This window comes from Pogoniulus pusillus, chromosome Z (assembly GCF_015220805.1).
Source record: "Pogoniulus pusillus isolate bPogPus1 chromosome Z, bPogPus1.pri, whole genome shotgun sequence".
Lineage (NCBI taxonomy): Eukaryota > Metazoa > Chordata > Aves > Piciformes > Lybiidae > Pogoniulus > Pogoniulus pusillus.
In genome coordinates this window covers 13,404,487-13,427,854 of record NC_087309.1, presented here as the reverse complement: position 1 = coordinate 13,427,854, position 23,368 = coordinate 13,404,487, and the positions used below count along the sequence as shown (strand labels likewise).

The 23,368-nt window shown below is 45.9% G+C and overlaps 1 protein-coding gene across 1 annotated transcript; it reads right to left on the bottom strand.

Annotated features, from left to right (window-relative positions):
• Window positions 1-272: 272 nt before the first annotated feature.
• VCP (valosin containing protein) lies at window positions 273-22,247 on the bottom strand. The gene is made up of 17 exons (XM_064176652.1): window positions 22,057-22,247; window positions 17,004-17,115; window positions 16,494-16,666; window positions 15,383-15,525; window positions 14,270-14,400; window positions 12,524-12,655; window positions 12,014-12,116; window positions 9,833-9,966; window positions 8,783-8,918; window positions 7,726-7,838; window positions 6,926-7,090; window positions 6,195-6,317; window positions 4,927-5,139; window positions 3,396-3,704; window positions 1,585-1,740; window positions 1,115-1,269; window positions 273-763 (listed from the first exon to the last, which is right to left on the bottom strand). Exons 1-17 carry the CDS (start codon window positions 22,071-22,073, stop codon window positions 658-660), a joined length of 2,421 nt encoding a protein of 806 aa, XP_064032722.1. The 5' UTR covers window positions 22,074-22,247; the 3' UTR covers window positions 273-657.
• Window positions 22,248-23,368: the final 1,121 nt, after the last annotated feature.

The window sequence follows — 23,368 nt, the reverse complement described above, 5'->3', positions numbered from 1 at the left end:
GCTGCTCAGAAGCCAAGGTAACAGATCAAACAGCTCACAGACAGCACCAAAGCAACACCAGGTACCCGCTGCTCAGCCGATGGCAGGAGACAGACACTGTCAAACCCTTTTCTTCTTTTGACGTGGGCTAAAAGGTGGTAAGAACAAAATGTAACCCTGAAGGCTGTAGGCAAGTGCACAAGGAGATGGACACCAACAGAGCAAAGGCATGCCTCAAAACACAGGCTTACAGACAGCACCAGCACCACACAAAGGAACTGCCAGAGCCCGACGAGAGTTTTGTGGGATTTTTATTTTTTTTTAAACTATTTTTTGTGGATTTTTTTCCTTTTTTTAATTTTTTTTTTTTTTTAATACAGGCTAGCGTTGTACCCTTTGCTAAAGCTGCTGATTCTGCCACGTACACTGGAACAGAAATTTCTCAGAAAAGTTAAGTTGTTTCCCCTCCTTGTTTAATTCACTCTCTGCCTCCCAACTGAAAAACGGTCTGGGTTTATGTCTGCAGAAAACATCCCCTGTACAAAGTCTGACGTGCAGCTACACTGTTTTGACTGAGGAATCAAAAAGCCAAGAGTCCACTGAACATTGGAATTTCTTTTTTTTTTTATCCTGTACAACGTGGCCTGGTTTGGAGTTTGGTCCACTGAGGACAGGAGGTTAACCATAGAGATCATCGTCATTGTCTTCGCTGTACACGTTGCCCCCGCTACCGCCTCCTGTGCCTTGGCTGGGACCAGCGCCGCCCTGGTTACCCGATGGGAACCTGCGTTCAGTGGGGAAAGGAGAAGAGATGCCGTTCAAAGACCTCCTCACAGACCAGCACCGGCCCCTCCCTCTGTGCCAACACCCTGATGCCAAGTAGGACAGGCAGGAGAGATGGGATGAAGCCTTAGAGCAGGTCACATGGCTGCCGGGCTGCGGTGTGTGTTAAAGGAAGAAGGGTTGATGGGCTGTGGGAGCACTGACATAGCAGCTACAACCGACCTGCAGCACAGCCCACACCCACCACGTCTGTCCCTGCTGCTGTCCATATGGAGACGGGGAAAGCAGGGTGGAAGAGGAGTTTGCGACTCAGAATCCATCAGAAAGCTCTGCCCTACTGCCCCATGGTTACCTGAAGCTGCCAAAGCCACGGCTTTGCTGAAGAGTCTGTGCAAACATCTCGTATTTCCTGATGTCATTGTCACTGACAGAGCGGCGAGCAAAGCGCATGGCCTCCTCAAAGTGATCCCTGCGGATCTCAGGAACCGGGTCATACTCCTCCACCTCCTGCAGCGGACAGAGAGCCCAGGTGAGCTGTGTGCCCCAGCCCCGTGTGCCCGACAGCTGCCCACAGCCTCCCTCCAGTGTAGGATGCTCCAGTGCTTGCTGCAGCAGATCATGAGTCAGAGCTGCATCAGGGGCCTTCTGAGCAATGCTGAGCACGAGACCCAGGAGGAGCTTCAACCTCCCACAAGACGAGGACAAGGTGCTCCAGCTCCACACTCAGTGTGACAGTCCACTCATCCCCACCTGAGGGGGACAGACAGGAACACATTACACCCTGGAGATGCAAGCAGAGAAAGCTGAGAGGGCTCCACTCACCATGGCAGAAGGGTTGGTCTGCCTTTCACGTTCTCGCCTGATCTCACTCTCAATGGACTCACGGATGGCCAATTTACAGGCACGCTGGCAAATCTCTGTCAGGTCAGCCCCCGAAAAGCCATTGGTCATCTTAGCTAGGAAGTCCAGGTCAACATCCTAGCGGAAAAAAAGGTAAAATACCAGGAAAGGCCTCTCATTAACACCTTACATCCTCAGGTGATGGTGCTTTCGTCAGACCCCTTTGCTCTTGGGTTTGGGAAAAAGTTAACTACAGGTGAAGACAGGCCAAGCTCCTCACACATCAACCAAGAGTCCACAAAGCAGCTCTAACCTTCTCTGCACCTGTGGATTTAAGATATGGTTTGCACAGCTGTGAGCATTAGCAGACAAACAAAACACTGGCAGGCTGGAAATGGAGATGTGGCACAGGCAGACCAAGGAATGACTTCCTCCTCCTCAACTGAGGGGGTAGTACTGCAACCTCCTCTGAAGCTCTCCTAACAACCTCAAAACAAGGCTGGCACAAAAACCCTTGAGCTCTCACTACTGGTTGCATTACTGCTGGCACCCCAGGAAAGGGGCACAGCTCTCGCCTAGGACAGAGTTCACAGTATCACAGTATCATCAGGGTTGGAAGAGACCTCACAGATCATCAAGTCCAACCCTTTACCACAGAGCTCAAGGCTAGACCATGGCACCAAGTGCCACATCCAACCTTGCCTTGAACAGCCCCAGGGACGGCGACTCCACCACCTCCCCGGGCAGCCCATTCCAGTGTCCAATGACTCTCTCAGTGAAGAACTTTCTCCTCACCTCCAGCCTAAATCTCCCCTGGCAGAGCCTGAGGCTGTGTCCTCTCGTTCTGGTGCTGGCCACCTGAGTTCAGCAATAACTAACTGCAAAGGCTCCTCTTTAATTTCAATTTCCTACCCAGATGTTAGAATAGAATCAACCAGGTTGGAAGAGACCTCCAAGATCAGCCAGGCCAACCTAGCACCCAGCCCTAGCCAGTCAACTAGACCATGGCACTAAGTGCCTCAGCCAGGCTTTGCTTCAACACCTCCAGGGACGGTGCCTCCACCACCTCCCTGGGCAGCCCATTCCAATGCCAATCACTCTCTCTGCCAACAACTTCCTCCTAACATCCAGCCTAGACCTACCCCAGCACAACTTGAGACTGTGTCCCCTTGTTCTGTTGCTGGTTGCCTGGGAGAAGAGACCAACCCCACCTGGCTGCAATGTCCCTTCAGGTAGTTGTAGACAGCAATGAGGTCTGCCCTGAGCCTCCTCTTCTCCAGGCTAAACACCCCCAGCTCCCTCAGCCTCTCCTCATAGGGTTTGTGCTCCAGGCCCCTCACCAGCTTTGTTGCCCTTCTCTGGACACCTTCCAGCACCTCAACATCTCTCTTGAATTGAGAGGCCCAGAACTGGACACGGCACTCAAGGTGTGGCCTGACCAGTGCTGAGTACAGGGGAAGAATAACCTCCCTTGTCCTACTGGCCACAATGTTCTACATTTTCTTTTCTTTCAGAGTACAGGAATCATTTCCACGTTGCTGTTAACAGGATTTCCTGTTCCCATACTGTGGGCAGAACTCTACTATGTGACAAAGACCTTCTGTGCTTGACCACCAACACCTAACTTCATCGATACCTAGCCTCAGGCCTCCCACTCAATCCTGCACGGACTTAATGTTTCCCAGCTCTGCACCACGTGGAGCAACCACCAGCACTCTCTGTCCCCAGCTTGTGAGAAGCACATGCAGCACACAGTAGACTCAAACCGGATGCTGTCAGAGGACATCTCCTACCTTGGCAACTGGCGATTTCCTCAGGTTGGCCTTAAGAATAGCAACCCGGGACTTCTCGTCAGGCAGCGGGATGTAGATGAGCTGATCCAGGCGGCCAGGGCGCAGTATGGCTGGGTCAATGATGTCTGGCCTGTTGGTGGCACCAATGATGAAAACGTTCTTCTTGGTGGACATGCCATCCATCTCTGTCAGGATCTGGTTGATGACACGGTCTGCAGCACCGCCGCCGTCACCAATGTTCCCACCTCGAGCCTTTGCGATGGAGTCCAGCTCATCAAAGAAGAGCACACAAGGGGCTGCCTGGCGGGCCTACAAGCAGCAAATGGGAACAATCTCCTGACCAGGAGTACTCAGATTTCACACTTTGCCTACCCTCTCATTAAAGCAGCTCAGAGTACTGGCACCATTAAAGCAGCCCAGAGTACCAGAGCACCGATGCTGCAAGAAGGTTTGGAAGAGCTGCTCCAGAACAACCTCCTACCACACAGACTGACAATTAAAATCCCAAAGCTGCAAACCAGGCAGAAGAGTGGGAACTCCAATGGCTAAAGGAAAAGCTGGGGCAAATTGGCCAGGACTAGACTTCTCCCTGCACAACCTGGGGATGTCAACTGGTTATTTAGCACTTGAGTATCAGTAGGCAAAATATATGCAATGGAAGGAGGAAATCCAATCACTGTTTTCAGGTACTTAACAGGTAGTCATAGGGAGAAGGTAGACAGATCTTTAATTGTAGACTAAAAGGACACAGGACTACAGGCACAAAGAACCACAAAAAAATTCCAGTTAGAAGGGAAAAAAAAACCATCTTCAAAATGAGAGAGCTCAAACACAGGCACAGATGCACAAAGAAATCAGGAATTCTCCACTCTAAGCATGTGTTCAGAACAGAGTCCCTGGGTAACCTGCCTGAATTCCCATACTGTCTCCCTTGGTCTGGGTAAATAGGTGGACTGGATGACCTCTGAGGTTCGCCTCCCAACCTCACCTTTCTCTTTCAGAGAAAGGGTGAAAGAGGATTTCAGCTCTTCTGTCAGCACTCTCCCTGACCACAAGGACGAGGATTCCTAGTGCAACACATGCACTTGCTTTCTGGAACACAAGGGGACACTATCTATGAAGCAGCTTGGCAGCAGGAGTAAGGACCTTTCTAAGATGGACAAGAACCCACAGGATATGCTGGACATCTGTAAATGAGGACAGCTCATGAAGTGCCAAGGTAAAGTTTTCAAGGATGTGGAGGATATCTATGCCATCCCAGCTCTCTAGCCTCACTGCCAAGGAAGGCATTGGGGCATTTACCACATTTGTAACAGCAGACACAAACTGCAGCCAGAGAAAACAGTTTAAATAGCTGTGCTGAAGAAGATGCATCCCTTGACATCAGAAGAGCAGTCCCTGCTGTCAGTGCAAGTGGGGAAAACACAAGAGGCATAAACAAGAACCAAGTCTGTAAGGCAGACAGAGTGGAGAGAGAATTCCAAGGGTACCAGAGCACAGAGGTATTAGAAGTAGTGGAAGGAACACTTGCCTTGTCAAAGATCTCGCGCACATTGGCTTCAGACTCGCCAAACCACATGGTGAGCAGTTCGGGACCCTTGATGGAAATGAAATTCGCCTGGCATTCGTTGGCAATGGCTTTGGCCAGCAGTGTCTTACCACAGCCTGGTGGCCCATAGAACAGAACCCCTTTAGATGGGGTCATACCAAATTTGAGGAACTTGTCTGGGTGCTCCACAGGGTACTAAAAGAGAACAGAACGAACAAAAAGCTCTCATGGCAAGTCAGGACAGGCCAGTACCTCACAATCACCGAATGGTCTGCATGGGAAGGGACCTGCAAAGATAATGCAGTCCTACCCCCAGCCATGGGCATGGACATCTGTCTGTTTTGTTTCCCCCCCGGCCTTACCAGCAGCACTACTTGAGATTTCTGGTGTCAGATTCTGCCTGCTCAGTGCAGGAGATTTTATATGGTTCATGCCTAAATTAGAAAGCTACCTTAAACAGCCTATTTATCTCCAAGAACCAAGTAGTTTTCCAGCACACTTAACCCCAACTTCACTCTGCCCTGCAAAGCAGCAGCAAAAAGGAACAGCTCATTATCTAACCTATTTGCTTTGCTCTCCAGAGGCAGACAAGGTGTCTGATGTGAGCTTTTATCCTCAGCAACGAGGTCAGAGATAGGTGATGATTTTAACATCAGAAAATTAGACTGAAAATTGGATTCTGTTATTCACAGAATCCAATTCACTCTCTGCAGTGTCAAATGAACAAAAAATTATCAAACTCAAGCCTTTCCAACACAGCCACCAAGTGCTTCTACAGAACATTCATGACTTTAAATGCAAGTCTTTCTCTTTGCAGAAGGCTACACAATTACTGCTCACCTGTCCCTATGTTAATACTAACAGCAAGCCCTTTAGCAGCTCTTTGTGTAAGAATCTTCATCCACTTTCTAGCAAATAAAACCATCACGCAAGAGGATTCTCAGCAGTGGTCCCATTGTAGCTGTCCACTCAAGACAATCAGAACTACTGCTGTTTCTGCATGCAGTGCAATACCCACCCAAGATGACACTGCAGATTCAGCTAAGGAAAGCCTGGTGCTGCTTTTCACCACCTTCCTCTCCAGGTTCACCAAGATGGAACAGCATGGCTCTCTCAGCACCATTCTGTCCAAATTCCCTAAGAAACTCAACATTTACTGTGCTCACAGCCCAAACAGGAATCTGAAGTAGTGCTGGATTTTATTATTATTTTTCAAGCTGACCAGGCAAAAACCTGTTGGAAACCCTTACCTGTACAAGCTCCTGGAGTTCTCTCTTCACATCTTCTAGACCACCAATATCTTCCCAGGTAACCTGTGGCACCTCCACCACAGTTTCCCGAAGAGCAGAAGGGTTGCTCTGGCTCAGAGCCCACTATCATTAAATGAAACAGTATTACAAGAATTCTAACACACTATCACAGAATCACAAAATGTTAGGGGATGGAAGTGACCTCAAAAAAATCATCTACTCCAACCCCCCTGCCAGAACAGGATCACCTATAGAAGACCACACATGAATGCATCCAGGTGGGTCTTGAATATATCCCAAGAGCAAGACTCCACCACTCCCATGGGCAGCCTGTTCCAGTCTTCTGTCACCCTCAGAGGGGAAAAAATTCCTCCTTATGTTTACATCGAACTTCCTATGCCACAACTTCCACCCATTGCCCCTTGTCCTGTTGTTGGGCATCACTGAGCAGAGCCTGGCTCCATCTCCCTGGCACTTCACATATTTATAAACATGAATGAGGTCACCTCTGAGTCTCCTCTTCTCCAAGCTAAAGAACCCCAGCTCCCTCAGACCCTCCTTGTAAGAGAGACATTCCACTCCCTTCATCACCTTTGTGGTTCTGCACTAGACTCTCTCAAACAGTTCCCTGTCTCTATTGAACTCAAGGGCTCAGAACAGGACACTATGGTCACTTGCTTCAGACAAAGCAGTTAGATGCTGAACCCACAGGAGGACTGCTCCTGCATTACCCTGAAGTCATCCATGGTCACAGCTAGTGAGTTCATCACTTCAGCATCAATAGTTTCATCTTCAAGGTCTATGAGATCCATCTTCTTTCTGATGGCCTGAAGAGCAGCTTCTGAGCAAAGAGCAGCCAAGTCAGCACCAACATGCCCATGGGTCTCGTTTGCCACCTGAAAGCAGAGCACTGACTATGACTCACCAGGACACAAGCAAGTGCTCTGCAAGGGCAACACATGCTCTAGAAACTCACTGGGAAATGCAACAAAGCTCTGGAGAACAGCAGCATCACTGCCCTGCTGAAGATTCAAATGCTGCAACATATCTAACATGCTAATACTGCTGTTCCATCTCCCATTTCAGATTAAAGATGCAACTGAGATTCAGATGGTGCACCAAAATATAACCTTGAGGACTGCAGTTCTTCATTCTGAGAAGAGATTACAGGAACCATGCCCAGTGTCTGCAGGCTGCTCACCCAGGTAGGTCTACATGAGCTCTTTCAAGCTTGCTTTACAAGAGAACACCACAGCAAACAGACAAAGGAGGACAAGGCAATGTGCTTTCCAACTGGACTCATAATCATCTGCTTCACTTAGCCATGCCATTCTTAACTAGTGACTGAGGAGTTTCAGTCCTAAGTAAACTAGTGAGGCAGAAGCAGAGATCAGACGCTCACCCAGTTTTATGCTGTCCTAAATGAAGTCACATTTTATGTGACCAAGTCTTAATATTGCTTACAATAAAAAACAGAGCACCAGGAACACCTTCCTGCAAAGGCAAAGCTTCTTAGTAGCATGCTACTGACCTGTTCCAGATCCACATCATCAGCCAGTTTCATGTTTTTCGTGTGGATCTGCAGGATCTCCAGGCGCCCGGTGGCATCTGGGATACCAATATCTACCTCTCTGTCAAAACGACCTGGGGAGTACAAAACATGTGTTTGGCTGCTGATTCTGCAAACGAGAGGAGCTGTGGCTACTGCCTTTCTTTGAACGTGATGACAAGCTACAAACATACAATCTCAGAAAATGCCAGAGCTTTGGGCCTCTCTGCTAGACTGCAGCTGTTTAGCAAAAGTAATACTGTATTAACTGGAGTTCAGGATTATGTGACACAGAGGACTGCTAGTTTAGTAACTTCTCCCAAGCCTCATCGTCAGGAAATAAAGCCTTCAAGCCAACATATTATGAGACTGTTTTATATTTCTACCTTTGAGTCCTCACCACAGAAGTCACAACTTTCACAGCTGTAACCAAGCAGTGAAAAAATGTTATCTGTCCCAATACATGGAAAGTCAAGAGACATACCTCTGCCATTGTTCTCTAGCTGTAGCTGTACATGCAAATGGCTCACTACACTTTTAATGTGTTGGTGTGCCCTGCACACTTGACTGGTTTGCTATTAAGAGACTATACCAAGTGGCCTTTTACCAGACATCCATTCACAAGACAAAGTTTCATAAACCTGCACCTCAAAAACTACAAGACCAGAAAGCAAGCAGATGATTTAGAGCCTTCTGCAACTGAAGTCACGAACATCCATTTAAGCATTTATTCCTTCAGCATGTCCTGAAATAGCTAACTCTAAGGGAAGCTAGTATACTTTTCCACTTCAAAGTGTTTTTTTTTCCTTCCCTTTTTCATTTTAAATTTCTCCAAGTTCTAACCTAACATGACACCATAAATGATACCAAATGCTGCAGTCCTAGAAAGGACTTTTGAATAAGCAGGTGGAGACAAGTCAGCAGTTTATGTAACATGCGGAAGATGTTTAATGTTAATTTCTGCTCAATCCCTCCATGGCTCCTGCAGCACAGCCTGTAACAAAGTGTGTGATACACAAGAGACTGGAATTGTGGTTACCAAATCTCCTGAGCGCTGGGTCAATGCTGTTAGGTCTGTTGGTAGCTGCCATAACGATCACATGCGCTCTCTGTTTCAGTCCATCCATAAGAGTCAACAGCTGAGACACTATGCGACGCTCCACCTCTCCATGTGTCTATGGAGACAGAAAGCAGTGGTTAGACCAAAAGCTCCACAATGAAGCAGAGGAGCTACTGCTGCACAGGAACAGATACAGCAGCCACCAGCTGTTAAGATAACATCATGAACTCTATCTGATTCTTCTCAGGTCCAAGTGAAATTAGGAGTTAAGTTCAATATGGAGGCCAAGAGAGCCAATGGTCCAAGTGAAATCAGGCGTTAAGTTCAGTATCAGGCGGCCAAGAGAGCCAATGGCATCCTGGTCTGCATCAGGAACAGTGTGGCCAGTAGGACAAGGGAGGTTATTCTTCCCCTGTACTCAGCACTGGTCAGGCCACACCTTGAGTGCTGTGTCCAGTTCTGGGCCCCTCAATTCAAGAGAGATCTTGAGGTGCTGGAAGGTGTCCAGAGAAGGGCAACAAAGCTGGTGAGGGACCTGGAACACAAACCCTATGAGGAGAGACTGAGGGAGCTGGGGGTGTTTAGCCTGGAGAAGAGGAGGCTCAGGGGTGACCTCATTGCTGTCTACATCTACCTGAAGGGACATTGCAGCCAGGTGGGGGGTGGCCTCTTCTCCCAGGCAACCAGCAATTGGACAAGGGGACACAGCCTCAAGTTGTGCCAGGGTAGGTATAGACTGGATGTTAGGAGGAAGTTCTTCACAGAGAGAGTGACTGGCATTGGAATGGGCTGCCCAGGGAGGTGGCGGAGGCACCGTCCCTGTAGGTGTTCAAGACTGGATGAGGCACTCGGTGCCATGGTCTAGTAGACTGGCTAGGGCTGGGTGCTAGGTTGGACTGGATGATCTTGGAGGTCTCTTCCAACCTGGTTGATTCTATGAATAGTGCTTTACCCTGTTGGCAAATACAGATTCATGCCAGCTGCTACCAAAAAGGATGCACTCATTCACATGCTACAGGCCTTCTTTACCTTCTCTCTTTTAGGAGCAATGGCGTCCAGTTCATCAATGAAGATGATAGCAGGAGCATTCTTCTCTGCTTCTTCAAAGGCTTTCCTTAGGTTGCTCTCAGATTCACCAGCCAGCTTGCTCATGATCTCAGGACCTGAAAAACAGGAGGACTGTAGCACCCAGAACAGAGGCAGCCAGATGCAACACTTACATGGGACAATCAGTATTTCAATACAATGCAAATACTATCACATATCTGGGTTCACTAAACTTGCAGCTGAACAGAAAAGCATGCAGAATTACTTCCTACTATAATTCTGGTGTTTCCAGACTACTCTAACAGAATGCAGTGCCAGTTAAAGAGCTACCTCTTGCTGCCTCTTTCCTTACCCTATGTCACACTTGGTAAGGTTTTGTGTAATGTGCCACCACACACTCTTATTGCCTGTCCTAGCTTGCAAGAGAAGCAAATTATATGGTGCTAAATTATCAGAGCAGGGAAGGAAAAAAACTTTAAGATACCAAAGCTGCCTTAAGCTTGCACCAAACAGGTATACATTTACACTTCTGAAATTATTTGAATGAATTAGAAAAAAAAAACCAAAAAACAAAAAACAAAACAAAACACTAAATTTTTAAAAAAACTGAAAATAAAATTTAAAAAAAAAAACAAACACCAAAATCCCCAAATCCTCTCAAAGAACAAATAAATTAAAAATTGAAAGCATAAGCACATCAATTCCACTGACACAGCATTCTCCTGAGATCTCCTACAACTGATGAACACTAGTACAGGCTTACAGCTCTACACTGGTTTTTGATCATGCTGGTCAAAGCAGTAATAAAGAGAGTATGCCTCTAGAAGGTCAAAGAAAAAGAAACAAGCCTCTGGAGCACAAAGCGGCCAGCTGACTGAAGCCCACTAGCTGTAGTGACTGGTATGGGCAGTATCAAGAGCATTTCACTACAGGTAACTATCCAGTTCATACCAGCCTTGCCTACAATACTGCCTACAGCTCCAGGCTTAAAGAGAACTAACTCTGAGAATGTTATTTTTATTATACAACAGAAGTGTGTAAAGAAATGGCTAGCTTATTAATGCCCAGTGACAGCTTCTACTTCTTTGTATATGACAAGGTGGAATGGTTTGAATCATAGAATCAATCAGGTTGGAAGAGACCTCCAAGATCAGCCAGTCCAACCTAGCACCCAGCCCTAGCCAGTCAACTGGACCATGGCACCAAGTGCCTCAGCCAGGCTTTTCTTGAAGACCTCCAGGGACGGTGACTCCACCACCTCCTTGGTCAGCCCATTCCAATGGCAAATCACTCCCTCTGTGAAGAACTTCCTCCTAACATCCAGCCTAGACTTCCCCCAGCACAACTTGAGACTGTGTCCCCTTGTTCTATTGCTGGTTGCCTGGGAGAAGAGACCAACACCCACCTAGCTATAGCCTCCCATTTGCACCCAATATCCTGAAATACCAATCAAGTCACCACCCTACAGCTAGCCGCTGCTATGCTGTGCTGTACACTCCTATGCTATCACCATCATGGGTATATAACTGAAGTCTGAAAAAAAAAACCAGCACTCCTTAAATAAAAATGTTCAGTTATTCCAGCAATGTCTGATAAATGGGACAGAAAAGCAGTAAGGAAAAATCAGATTTTACAGGAATTACTTAAATCAGTAACCCACACAACTACTACAGATCAAGATAAGATTCTGTCACTTGTAGCTTAGTCTCAAAAAACTCATTTTAGCTTTCAGCAAAGTTCCTTCCAATTAATGTTATGTGAAACAAAACACGTCTTGTGCTTTACTTGAGGGGAAAGAAATCCATTGTGGACCAGCACTTTTTTTCTGAACAGAACATGGCGGCAGCAACAGAAGCCAGTGTCCTGCATTCACATTGCTACAACAATCTCAGCACTTCACTCCTAGTGCGGCTCTCACTAACATAAATGCAAGACCCTGCATTGCAAAGCTGTCTCACATCCACTCTGCTACAACATAAACTTAAGAGAAGTGCTACTTCACACAAGCGGCCTCCAAGTGTCCTCAGAGTCATGCCTGGATGAGGTAAGGAAGGATGTCAGGGAAACCACGTGGCTCTATGAGCCCTGTTAAACATCAGTAACAGATGTAAGATGGATGAGTGAACACAGCAGATCTGGGAGCAAAGCGGCCACAAAACTTACCGTTGATCAGGAAGAAGAAAGCTCCAGTTTCATTGGCCACTGCTCGGGCAATCAGTGTTTTACCAGTGCCAGGAGGACCATACAGCAGGATTCCACGTGGAGGCTGAAGACAAAGGCAACAGGCTTAGGTGATGAGCGAGTATCTGAATGCTTAAGCAGCTTCACAGTGAAACTGTATGCATTTGATTAAATCCAGTCCAAAACTGTGATGCAAACTTATGCAACAGCTGTCATTCCAGTACTGCTATCAACACCTTCACTACTTTGCATGACACACAAACAAAAACCTTGCCAGTAACTGACAGCACTGATTCAAGGCACCACTCCACAAGTTGCCAATAACTGGTGTCCAGAACACATAAGGTAATACTTTCCTAACTCCAGCATTTAAAAACCCCCACAAACCACGAATTACTTATTCCCTCTGTGAATGCATCATAAACCTCTGATATCAAGAGTTATCTGCTAGATCAAACCCACTCATCTAGCTGGTGCACAGTAAGGACTCACCTTCACCCCTATGGCCTTGAAGAGTGCAGGGTGTCGGAGGGGAAGTTCCACCATTTCTTTGATTTGGGCCAGCTGCTTCCGACAGCCACCAATGTCATCATAGCCCACCTCATTCAGTGACTCCTCTTCATCCTATCCAGAAAGAGACATATTAAGCACATTGCAGGGAGAGAAATGGTTCATAACCCTTCCCAATCTAGAGAAACCAAGAATCCAGGGTTTTGCTCATGGCCATATCCTTCCTGTCTAGAGATTCTCATTTTTATGTCTTCCAAGTGTTGTCTACGATTGTTCTTCAGCTTTGTCTTCCCAGACACATTAAGGGAATTGGCTGACCTCACTGAAGCCCACCTTTGTGAATGACAGCCCCTGCTGCCAGGTTCCCTACAGACTCTGGCACAAAGCAAGCTCTGTGACCCTCTGAGGTGGCTAACAAAGACAGTAACAGTCAATGAAACTCAGCATAGAATATGCTTATTCCTTCATTGTTACAGGATTATCTTTAGCTGGTCCAGACATATGGGTAAGATCAACTGTAGACAACTCTTCTGGTATAGTTCTGCAGCATCCATTCATTTGTCTGTCTGTCCCAACCTCTACTGACATTAGTTATCTGTATCATTAGGACATGTTAAATACAATAAAGAGCCTAGAACTTCAGTGAGTCCAAGTCTCAAAACCAGGAACTACTACCTCTGGCCCTAACAAGCACTAGAGGTCTCCAGGTTCTGAGATTTTGCCCTCTTTGGGCCTTGCTCCAGAGTGAAGGCATAAACTTTTCCTTTTATATACAAGGGACCTTCCCTTGACCCACTTTACACCACTGCCTCTAGACCAGACCCTGAGCACAGCTCTTCAAAGAGCCTCGTCATCTACTTCTTTTCATTAGGCATTTGCCTTTGCCTTCCCCTCTCCAGGCTGCATTATCCCACTCTCCCAAGCCCCTCTCCTCATTCCTTCTGATCTTTAAATCATTTTCATGGTCTTGGCTGAACTTGTCCCTATCTGTCTCTGCTGTTTCCTGAAGAGCCCAAACTGGACTCAAAGGGTTTTGCAGTCTCAGTAGAGTCGTATAGAGATGAAATTTTCAAGAGGCAGCTAAATACAAACCAGCACTCACTATGACTTGATTTATGAGTTATGCATCCTCATTAGCTCATTCAACTGAGATTTCCTGCTCTGTAGGAAAATTTCCTATTACTCTGTAATACTGAAGTTAGATTCTGCAAAGAACAGACAATTCATCCAGGCTGTCTCAACCTTGGGACACTCAAGAGAGTGGGATTTTTTTTACAGTCTTTTTTTTAAGTCAACTATTTTGAGATTTCAAATGTCTCACTGAAAAAAACAGCACCAATTGCTTTCTTTTCATTTTGCATGAAATTTAGCAACACTGTAAACTCTCCCTGCTACACATCAGAAGAACTCTGGAATCAAAAAATGCATCTAAGTCCAACATGAGATATCTGGAAGCACATGCAAAACCAGCTGCTGCCCAAGTATGGCATCTCATCAGCAAACCTACACATTGGTGAAATCTTGACATGAGGACGAGGAGTGGAAATAGATTTCTCTGCTTACCTTCAGCAGCATCTCCTCTGAAACCAGAGTTTATAATGCTTGCATTCAATCCACAAAATGCCAAAACAAGAACTGTGAACACTGCTGCTGTCAAGCACCATCACAGAAACAGATTTCAGACAGATAGGACTCTTTTGGAGAACCACATGGCAGGACTCTGCTCACCTCTCGTTTGATGGAGTCTCCTTCACAATGGATCACTGTGTCTGGAGCCACTATGCAGTATGGACTTGGATCTGTCTCCACCACTTTGAACTCCACAGCACGCATCCCTCCCCTCACCAAGAAGATGTCACCTGTAAAACCTCACACTTCAGTAGCCTGCTGCAACTAGTGTCTGCAAAATGCTATGTCTTGTACTGCCAGCAGCCCCAGAGGACAAGAAAGAAGATTAAACAGAAGATACTGCCAGCATTGATAACATTGCTTCAGAGCTGCATGTACTGAGTACCCAAGATCCCCAGCCAGGAAAGTTCTCAAATTTCATGCAGTAATAAACAGCAAACAAAACCAGCAGTCAACAGAAAAGAATACTCAGCCTAAATGCAAAACAAAAAGGCAAGGAATCACATTTCTTTTCCATTCCATTTCAATTTAACATTCCTAAATTAGGCAAAACGCCCTAATTTAATAAAAAATAATTTTGAAGTTATTATAATTAGCTGTTATTAGTTGCAACTGGCTGTCTCCAGAAGTGGCAGAACATGTAATATTGCTCTGTGACTCCTGGCTGAACTGGACTACAGAAGCTGGGTAACTTTAGCTTGTGTTTACAGTGTACAAAGATCTATTTGTTCCAGCAGAAACACTAACAGCACAACTCCAGGAGTGCAATTGGTTTTCTACACACTCTCATGGCTATTAATTAAATTACTTTGAAGAAGTGAATGTAGTCAGGGTACCAGCTGGTACACTCAACCAATTCATTAGTATACAGGCAACTCCACCACTCCATTAAGTGGCAGCAACTTAGTTTAATAAGATTTTCCCCTGTATTCCGAGTCCTTCCTGATGCTGTCTCATCTCATGTAGTAAAAAAACACCCACCAAACCAAAATCTGCAGAACTACCAACCTATTCTGCCAAGCAGCAGCAGCAGCAATCATCCTTTTTTCTAAAGGTAAGTGAAAAATTAAATTGGCACCAGCAAAATCTCCTTCTACCAATGTCAGTCTTATGCTTCACAGAAGTGTGTGCAAGCTACCAGAAATCCTCTTTATTTGGTCTCAGGACTATCTTACGTTTGCTGCCACCAGGACTTCAGTAACAGGCAGTTACCTTTCCTGATTGGTCTGTATGCTTCCAGGAAGTATGGCTTGAGATAGACCTCAAACAGGTTTCCTGTGATCCCTTCTACTGTGTCATCAATTGGCAGCACATGGATGCGTTTGCCATACTTCACATCTGGGCAAGGTTGAATGCTGCAGAAGAAGAAAATTCAAGTTAGCCAAAGTCAGTGATATCCCTTTCCAGGCCAGTATGAATGCCAGAATGGACCCTTCAAAGCCCTGATAAGACTTCCCACCTGCATAAGAACATTTCAGTGGTGACAAGGCAAAAAAAAAAAAATCACACCTATCAAGAGTTATGCTTCACAACACACATTCCTTCTCTGTCAGCCCTGTCAAAAGACCACTGTGCAGTTTCTTCCTAACTCCCTGCTCTTCTGCAGCCTCTCTCACCATTTCCAAGGTATATGAACAAGTTGCTAATACAACTTAAAGACCTGTGAGAATCACAATCTGACCTATGTTTCAACAACAAGCTACTGCTGGGAAAAGCTTTTTATTCCTTTTACTCTCTGATTTACAACAGAGACCAGAACACCTGCTGCTGACAAACCCCATTTTGGTACTGTGAGTCTTTGCTCAACAGTGGGAAAGCACTGTGAAGACAGGGGTCTGTCAATACCACTTGACTGAGAATGACCTTTTAGGTTTATGTCTGAGCACACTTTCACATTAGAAACTATTCCAACAGTAACCTTACACCAGGTTAAAGTAAGAATTCACCTTTATTTTAAATTCACAGATTGACTCAAAGTATTGTTGCGTTCCATCTACAGTGGTGTTTAAAACTTGCACTTTCCAGCAGTATGAGAGGTGAAGCATTCCTCTCCTCTACAAAGTTTGTATGAAATAGACTCTGCATTTAGAGATTATTTCTCATGAAGGTCTTGAAAAGACTTCAAGAATCTTTAGCATAATTTTGTAATCCAAATATGCATACAGTCAGAAACTCAATTAAACTGAGATTCCTAATCCTGACAATATTTATGTTATATCCACTGAAGATGTGCCTCTGCTACTGGCTGAATCAATTCAGAGCCAGCATGCAAATCACTGAAGCAACCCAGGACTAACAATAGTTACTGAACGAGTTTACTCACCTGATTACGTCACCCAGGCGCACTCTCAGGTTGTTGCGAACAACCCTGTTCATGCGAATCTTCTCATCTGAGCAGGTATCATCTGACAGGACAATGCAGACTGCCTCTCTCCTCTTCTTTCCTTTCAGCAGGACAGTGTCTCCTCTGAAGAGCTGCAATTCATCCATTTTTGCCTGTAAACAGTAACATCTAGATTAGCAGAAGCTTTAGACTAAACAAGAATTCGAAGCAGAGTTACTAGACTTCAGGCACCTCAGAAGCAACACACTAAATTCACGTGGACAGCAACTCCCACTACCCTGAGATTATCTTGAAGGCAGACTAGGAGGTCTACTGAATCAAAGCACATTTCAAATACAAAAGTGTTAGGAAACAAGATAACCCTCCCTCGGTTTTCACAGCTGCAGCTTCTGACACAGATGCATGTTGCAAAGTTACATTCCAAGTTACTACATATAAGCAGCCTGCAAATTACCAGGTTAAATGTTTCACTTTTACAGGTAAACACACCTGGGACAGTGACACAACACTGTTGTCTTCATTGATGGCTTCATCAACAATTAACCGATTGGGCCTGTTCTTCTGCTTCAAAATAGCAGTCGATAAGTCATCCGCTTTAGAACTGGTGAAAAAAACACGTTATGAGTCTCAGTGATACTGCTCCCCACTTTCCTCTCACTCCCCTGTTTTCACCTCTATTTCCTTACGGGTTTATTTGTTGCCTTGTCTTATAGAAATTACAATTGTTTATAATTCTTTCCAGGCACCAGCTGCACAATGAGTTCAAAGCACAGTATTTTCTGTCAGGACACAAAACTACTGTACTAGCCTCAAATGGAAACAGCTATGAAGTTATCTATGAAAAGAAGTGCTTAGTGAGACGCTGCTGATTCTAAGATGTTTTGTCTAAAAGAAGTCAATGCCATCAAAACAAAAGCTCAAGTCTATCTGGTGTCAAATCCCAGATAAACAGAATAATTAATGGGCAATGTTGTAGATCCCCTGACAGGAAGAGTTGTAAAAGTTTAACCTGGCAAATCCTATCAGTTAAACCTGGCAAACAATACCATCACTGCAGCCTTAGATCACTACCTTATAAGAAACAGAACAGATAATTTGTCTTGACAAAATGGAATAAATCAACAGCATGGAAACAAGAGAAATGCAGATTAAGTGTCTTCCTTCAAAAATCTAACACAACAAACAATTCACTGCATGAAAGTAAAGTGAACTTGAAGAGCAAGCAATTTCCATGGGGTTCCTGGAAGTTGCACATCAGCTAGTCACAATGACAGCTAACTGGTTTAACTTTCCTTGGTAGGCACCTGACTACCTTCTCTCAGTATTCCAGATGTGCCAGTGTGTAAGTCCAGAACACAAAACTGTATTTTGGTTTGATTTTGACAAAGAAAGTAAAGTCTTCCCTTGTCCTAAGCAAGTGGTACACATTAGCAAAAGCAGGAAACTTTGTGGGCAGCTGTGCTCCCTGTATAGTCTGGCTCTATTTTTCACTCTTTTAGGGTCAAAATACTAAGTAGTAGTCAAACCTTGACTGGAAATTGCAGAGCAAGCAGTTCTGTACAAAGACTCATCATGACAGCAGTGCATCAGTTGGCATGCTCACTGTTTTCAAAAGCCTGTTTTAGAGAGGTGACATATGTACAGTGTGAAGTCATGCCAGAACCTCTCCCCTATCAAGAGAAGACCTCTCAAGACAAGCTAGGCAGTATTGACTCCTGACATGTAAACGGGGAAAGTGTCAAGTAAGTCTATGAGGGTATCCAATGTTGTGGACAGACAACATTATTTTAAGTGAACAAAGTTAGCCATTGTAAAACATGTCTTTCCTTGACTGCCAGAACCAGGCAAGATGCCTTTGTACCTTCTTCACTCAAAAGTGCAAGAAGTAAGACCTTGGCATCCACTCATTTCAGTCTGAGATATTACACTCTTTGAACTCAGCAAGACACAAGAAAGGCTGCTGGACACATCCTAGAAGGAGCTCATGAATTCCATCTCCTTACGAGAAGAGATTGAGGGAGCTAGGTCTCTTTATAAAGTGATGTGTATAAATTAATGTTTATAAATATGTAAAGGGTGAGTGCCAAGGGGAGAGAGTCAGGCTCTTTTTGGTTGCCAAATGACAGTACACGGGGCAATGGGTGGAAGGTGAGGCATAGGAAGTTCCATGGAAACATGAGGAAAACTTTTTTCATTGTGAGGATGACAAACACTGGAATAGACTGCCCAGGGAGGGTTGTGGATGATGATGTAGATGATCTTTCAAGGTCCCCTCCAGCCTCTAACATTCTGTGATTCTGATATTCTGTGATCTTCAGCTTCAATTGTGGTTTTGGTAAGAGTCCTAAAACACTTGGGATTTCAAAGAAAACTGAGAGAGCAGTAAGAAAACATCCAGCATGCTCTAAGGTCAGACAGGACCTTGTCTTTGTAACAGTGTGCAACACAAATAGTCTACCTGTGAGGACCCTGTCTCAGCGTTTGCTCAAGGCCACTGAAAATTAATTTAGCAGATAGATTTTTAAACTTCAGATAAGGCATACCTGATACAAACAATATTCTGTTCATCTTGTTCAAAGTGTGAATATAATTCACAGCCTGCTGCACAGCAGACATGGATCCAAAGGCTAAGAAATTGCTGCCAGAGTTTGGCTACATAAACTGTCGACGAAAATAAGTGGCTATCCCTCAGGATGCTGAGATTGCTGTGTAGTCTGAAAAAAAGTCTCAGATACAGGGTGAAAATAGACAGAAAATGAACTGGGTAGCAAGTGAAGCTTTTGGATGAAAACCATCCAAAAAAAATGAGAACTATACAAATCGGAGAATAAGTCCAGGCATGACTCAACACACAACAGTGATGAAGAGTCTAAGAGCTCTACTGGTTCTGCTGAATACAAGAAAATAAGTTTTACTACTGAAGAACCGAGTCTGCACTTTCTTAAGAAAGAGATGAGAGCTGAATCAATGTTGGCAGTACCTTACTGCACTTAGAGCAATCAAAAAGCTTGGATACATTAAAGTGGAATAAGGTCTCCAAGAAAAAGCACAAATAAATGTGTAGGGTCAGCTTCAGTTATTGCACCTGACAGTTTTGAGCATATCACAAATATGTTACACAATTAAAAGCCAGCTACACACAGGAGAGTGATGCTACTTCTCCTACAGACAAGGGTCAGGACTTCTAGAGACAAGCATTAGCCATCTTCCAGTGGCAGTTTTAAGTATTATTACCATCACCATCTGCCCTCATTGCCTCTCTGTTAGGAGTTCCTCACACTGTAACTCAAATAAGGAAGCAAAATACATCTGTACACCTCAATCTGCTTAGACAATTACTGAACTGAAAACACTAAGCAGGAAAGCCTAAAGCATAGGCTGGGGCTCTTGCCCATCAACCTTCCTATGTGTGCTAGTAAACTTCAGCAAAGGGCAAAGGCAAGCAGCTAACTTAAGTAATTTTTAAAGCTTCTCAGTGAGTTTCCCTGTCAGAGTGCCTGGCACAAATCCCTTAGAAATCATCTCCTCTGCTCATCCCTTTTGTCAGCTCCCTAACACACAGAATTTCCCTCTCATTCTTTTATTTCACTGACTCAACAAAGAGTCTCAAAACATAAGACATAGCTTAAGACCTATTTTGAAATTAGGATATTCAAAGCCTGCATCAAGCCTGACCCTGAAGAGGTCAAAAGTGAGAATATAATCCTTCAGCACAGCTAATGGCCACACTTGCATAAACTGAAGACATCAATAAAATTGAAGCAAATATGTACTGGCCCTGAAGATCAACAATAATGAGGTCCCTTTTCCCGTTCTCACTCTTTTATCTCTCTCAGTAAAGTAGTCCAACAGCCTCAATTGACACAGTGAAGGACTACAAAGGGTACTTTTTACACTTAATAATTTTTCTGCATGTCAGAACTTTCCTTCAGCAAAACAATAACGCCTGGAGGTGATGTACTATGGTGCATAATATGAAAAGAGAGCAGAAAGGGATTACCAATTACAGATTATGTTGAAAACAACTAACAACCTCCAAAGCCCCAACTAAACTATGAAAATTTGTTCCTGCAAGTCTGTGCTAAAAATATAGCACAAAAAGACCCAGAGCAATCCCACCTGCAGTAATCAAAGTGAAACCAGCCATGCCTTCCTCATAGTGGTGAGCCTTTTACTAATATCCTCACGAACTCATTTCTGAGACAAAACCTGACAATGATTTCTTACCATGCTGAACATCCACGTTACAGACTGAACTGCTTTCCCCAAATGTTCAAAGGAAAAAAAAAATCCATTAAAAAAATTATCCATTAAAGCAAAGGAGTGAATGACTTGACTGTAACCACTTACAGGAAAAACATGTGACAACTGAGCAGCCAAGTTCATGCTCACGCTCAAAATGGCAAGTTCTCAAACACTGCTTCAAACAGGTAGGCACATGAAAATAAGCATCTCTTCAAAAACCACAGTCTCTTACCTCTTGCAACGCTACTTATTATGCTAAGGCTCAATTCGGCAAGATGGCTGCCAGGAGCACTGACCCAAAAATGGCAAGTTGTTTCCAGTCGCAAAGTAACTTTTCACAGTTCAGATATGCTGAAAGAAACTATGCTAAAGTAGGAATTTATTTTTAAAGGTACTGTTCAGCTCACCTAGCTGCAAACTATGCCCCTGAAACCATCAATCCAATCAAGCTGACACTTTGCTGACTCAGTAGAACTGAGTGGGTCTAAATCTCAGAAGTTGCAAAAAGAAATGCAGAACTTCAGTCGCAGATACTAAAAGGTCCTAAAGTGTCTCTGCTAAGGCAAAACAAAATCACTTAAAAGTATTCTTGGGTTTGGGAAATCAGTTTCCATTTTCACCCCTCTCAAGATGTAATAGTGGCTTGTGCACATGTGCTGGGAACCTAGAAACCATTACTACTGAACTAATTTTTGAGGGGCATCGAAGCTTGGAATTGAAAATTGACTAAGGCAAGACATCGCAGGCAAAAATACAGCCGACTGCCTCAGCTGCCCCAGAGGCCAGCATGGCACAACATGTCTGCTTCTGTTCCTGCTAAGTCACTCACTAGCCCCGGCCCATGGGCTGCTGCGAGGAGGATGGGACATGCCTCTTCCCCTTCCTCGTTGCTCCGCCAGCCGTTCTGGGGCCTGGAAGACAAAGCCCTCTCTGCCTGAGGCCCAGCCTAGGCTCTGGCCACGCCGGGGAACGGCAGGGAAACGGTCCCGTGGTCCGGGCTCAGCGGGAAGCGCTGCCCAGCCAGGCCTCGCCCCCCCGCCATGACTCGACACTTCCCGAGGAGGCCCGGTCGAGAGGGAAGGGGGGGAGGGGAGGCAGCGAGGAGCGGCCCATCACCCCCAGCATCGCCTCCACCTCAGCAGTCCCTGCATGACTCAACGGGATAGTAGGGCCGACAGGGCCCAGGCCACGACGCGCTGGGACGAGGCAAGCTACGCCAGGCCGGGCCAGGCCAGGCCCAGCGCCGCCGCGGCGGTCGGGCCTAAGCTGCGGCCTGCCAGTGGGCGCCCGCACTTACTCGGATCCCGAGGCCATGGCGCTGCTGGGGGGGGAGGGGCGAGGGGAGGCGGGCGGCGGCGGCTCTTCAGTGCGGGCTGGCGGGCGGGCGGAGGTGACAGCCGGCGGCGAGGCTCCAGCAGCCGAACAGACGGATGCGACGAGCCCAAGAGCTTTGCGCTGACTGTACCTCAGAGCCGACTCATCGGATAGGGGAGCTCCGCCCCGCGTCGCTTCGCCTGCCTAGCAACAGCATGCGATGACCAATCCAAAATTCTGACCTGCCAGAGTCTCAGCCAATGGAAGAGACGAACGAGGAGAGGCAGTGAACAGGCGTGAGAGCGCCTACGCCCCGCCCTTCTCTCTTCTCCGCTTCCCAATCGCCACGGGCTAAGCGCGACTCCTGAGAGCCAATCGCAGGGCGGTGCCTGCCGCGGCTCTTCTACCCGGCAACACCGCCCGAGCAGCCAATGGCAAAAATCCGCCAATGGGAAGCTCCGCCCCGACGGCTCCCCGCCACAGTGCTGCATCCTGATTGGCTAGAGTCCGAGCGAAAGGAAACGGGCGGCACAGCGAGAGCCAACCAGGAGGGGTATAAAGGCAGCGCCGGTGGGTCGGGGGCGCCCCGGCGCAAGTAGGAGCACTCCCGCGGTCCTGTCTACCATGGGCATGTCATAAATAACAGGCATAAACTTGCGTTTATGCAAGTTAAGGCTTTAATAGAGTTGCAGGAATCAAGCAATGTACAGGCCTGGGTGCGTGGGGAGGCTCTGCTCTACCCTATCGTACACCTTTTGTTTTCAGTGTTCCCTTTTTATACCCTATTCTATTACATATTCATTACTAATTCTAAGAAAAGGTTGGGTTTTGCTTATCAGTTCTAAGAATGGGAGGTGTCTCTTCCACGCATGTCTCTTTTTACTCGGTGGTCCCTCTGGTGGTCTTCAGGGATGAAGTAAGGGGTCCTCAGGGATGAAGTAAGGGGTCTTCTTCAAGTGTCCGCTCCGTGAACTCCAAACTAGTCCTCTGTTTGCTCATGCGCAAAGAGTGTCTCTTCCACCTGCCTTACTCCTCCACCAAGCTTTCTAGCTTCTAATTACTTATTGCTGTTATCTTAAGCCAAGTGTATGCTTTTGTGATGGTTGTGCAAGGAGGAGTGCAGCTCCATTCAAACCCCCCCTTCCTCCCTGTCCTGGGCCTCCTGCCACGAATTGATCAGATCAAATATATATTTCTCACAGGCAGAAGGGTGCGTGCGGGGCTTGCGCTTTCCTCTCTACCTGCACACGTCCCCCCAGCCCTTTCCCCATTTATGTGTGGTTTCGGAAGGTGTT

Excerpts from the sequence above, each read along its gene's own strand:
- VCP (XM_064176652.1), bottom strand. Across the intron at positions 8,919-9,832 it reads TTGCTCCTAAAAGAGAGAAG|ACACATGGAGAGGTGGAGCG; the intron begins GTAAAGAAGGCC and ends CTGTCTCCATAG. Across the intron at positions 764-1,114 it reads CGTGGCTTTGGCAGCTTCAG|GTTCCCATCGGGTAACCAGG; the intron begins GTAACCATGGGG and ends CACTGAACGCAG.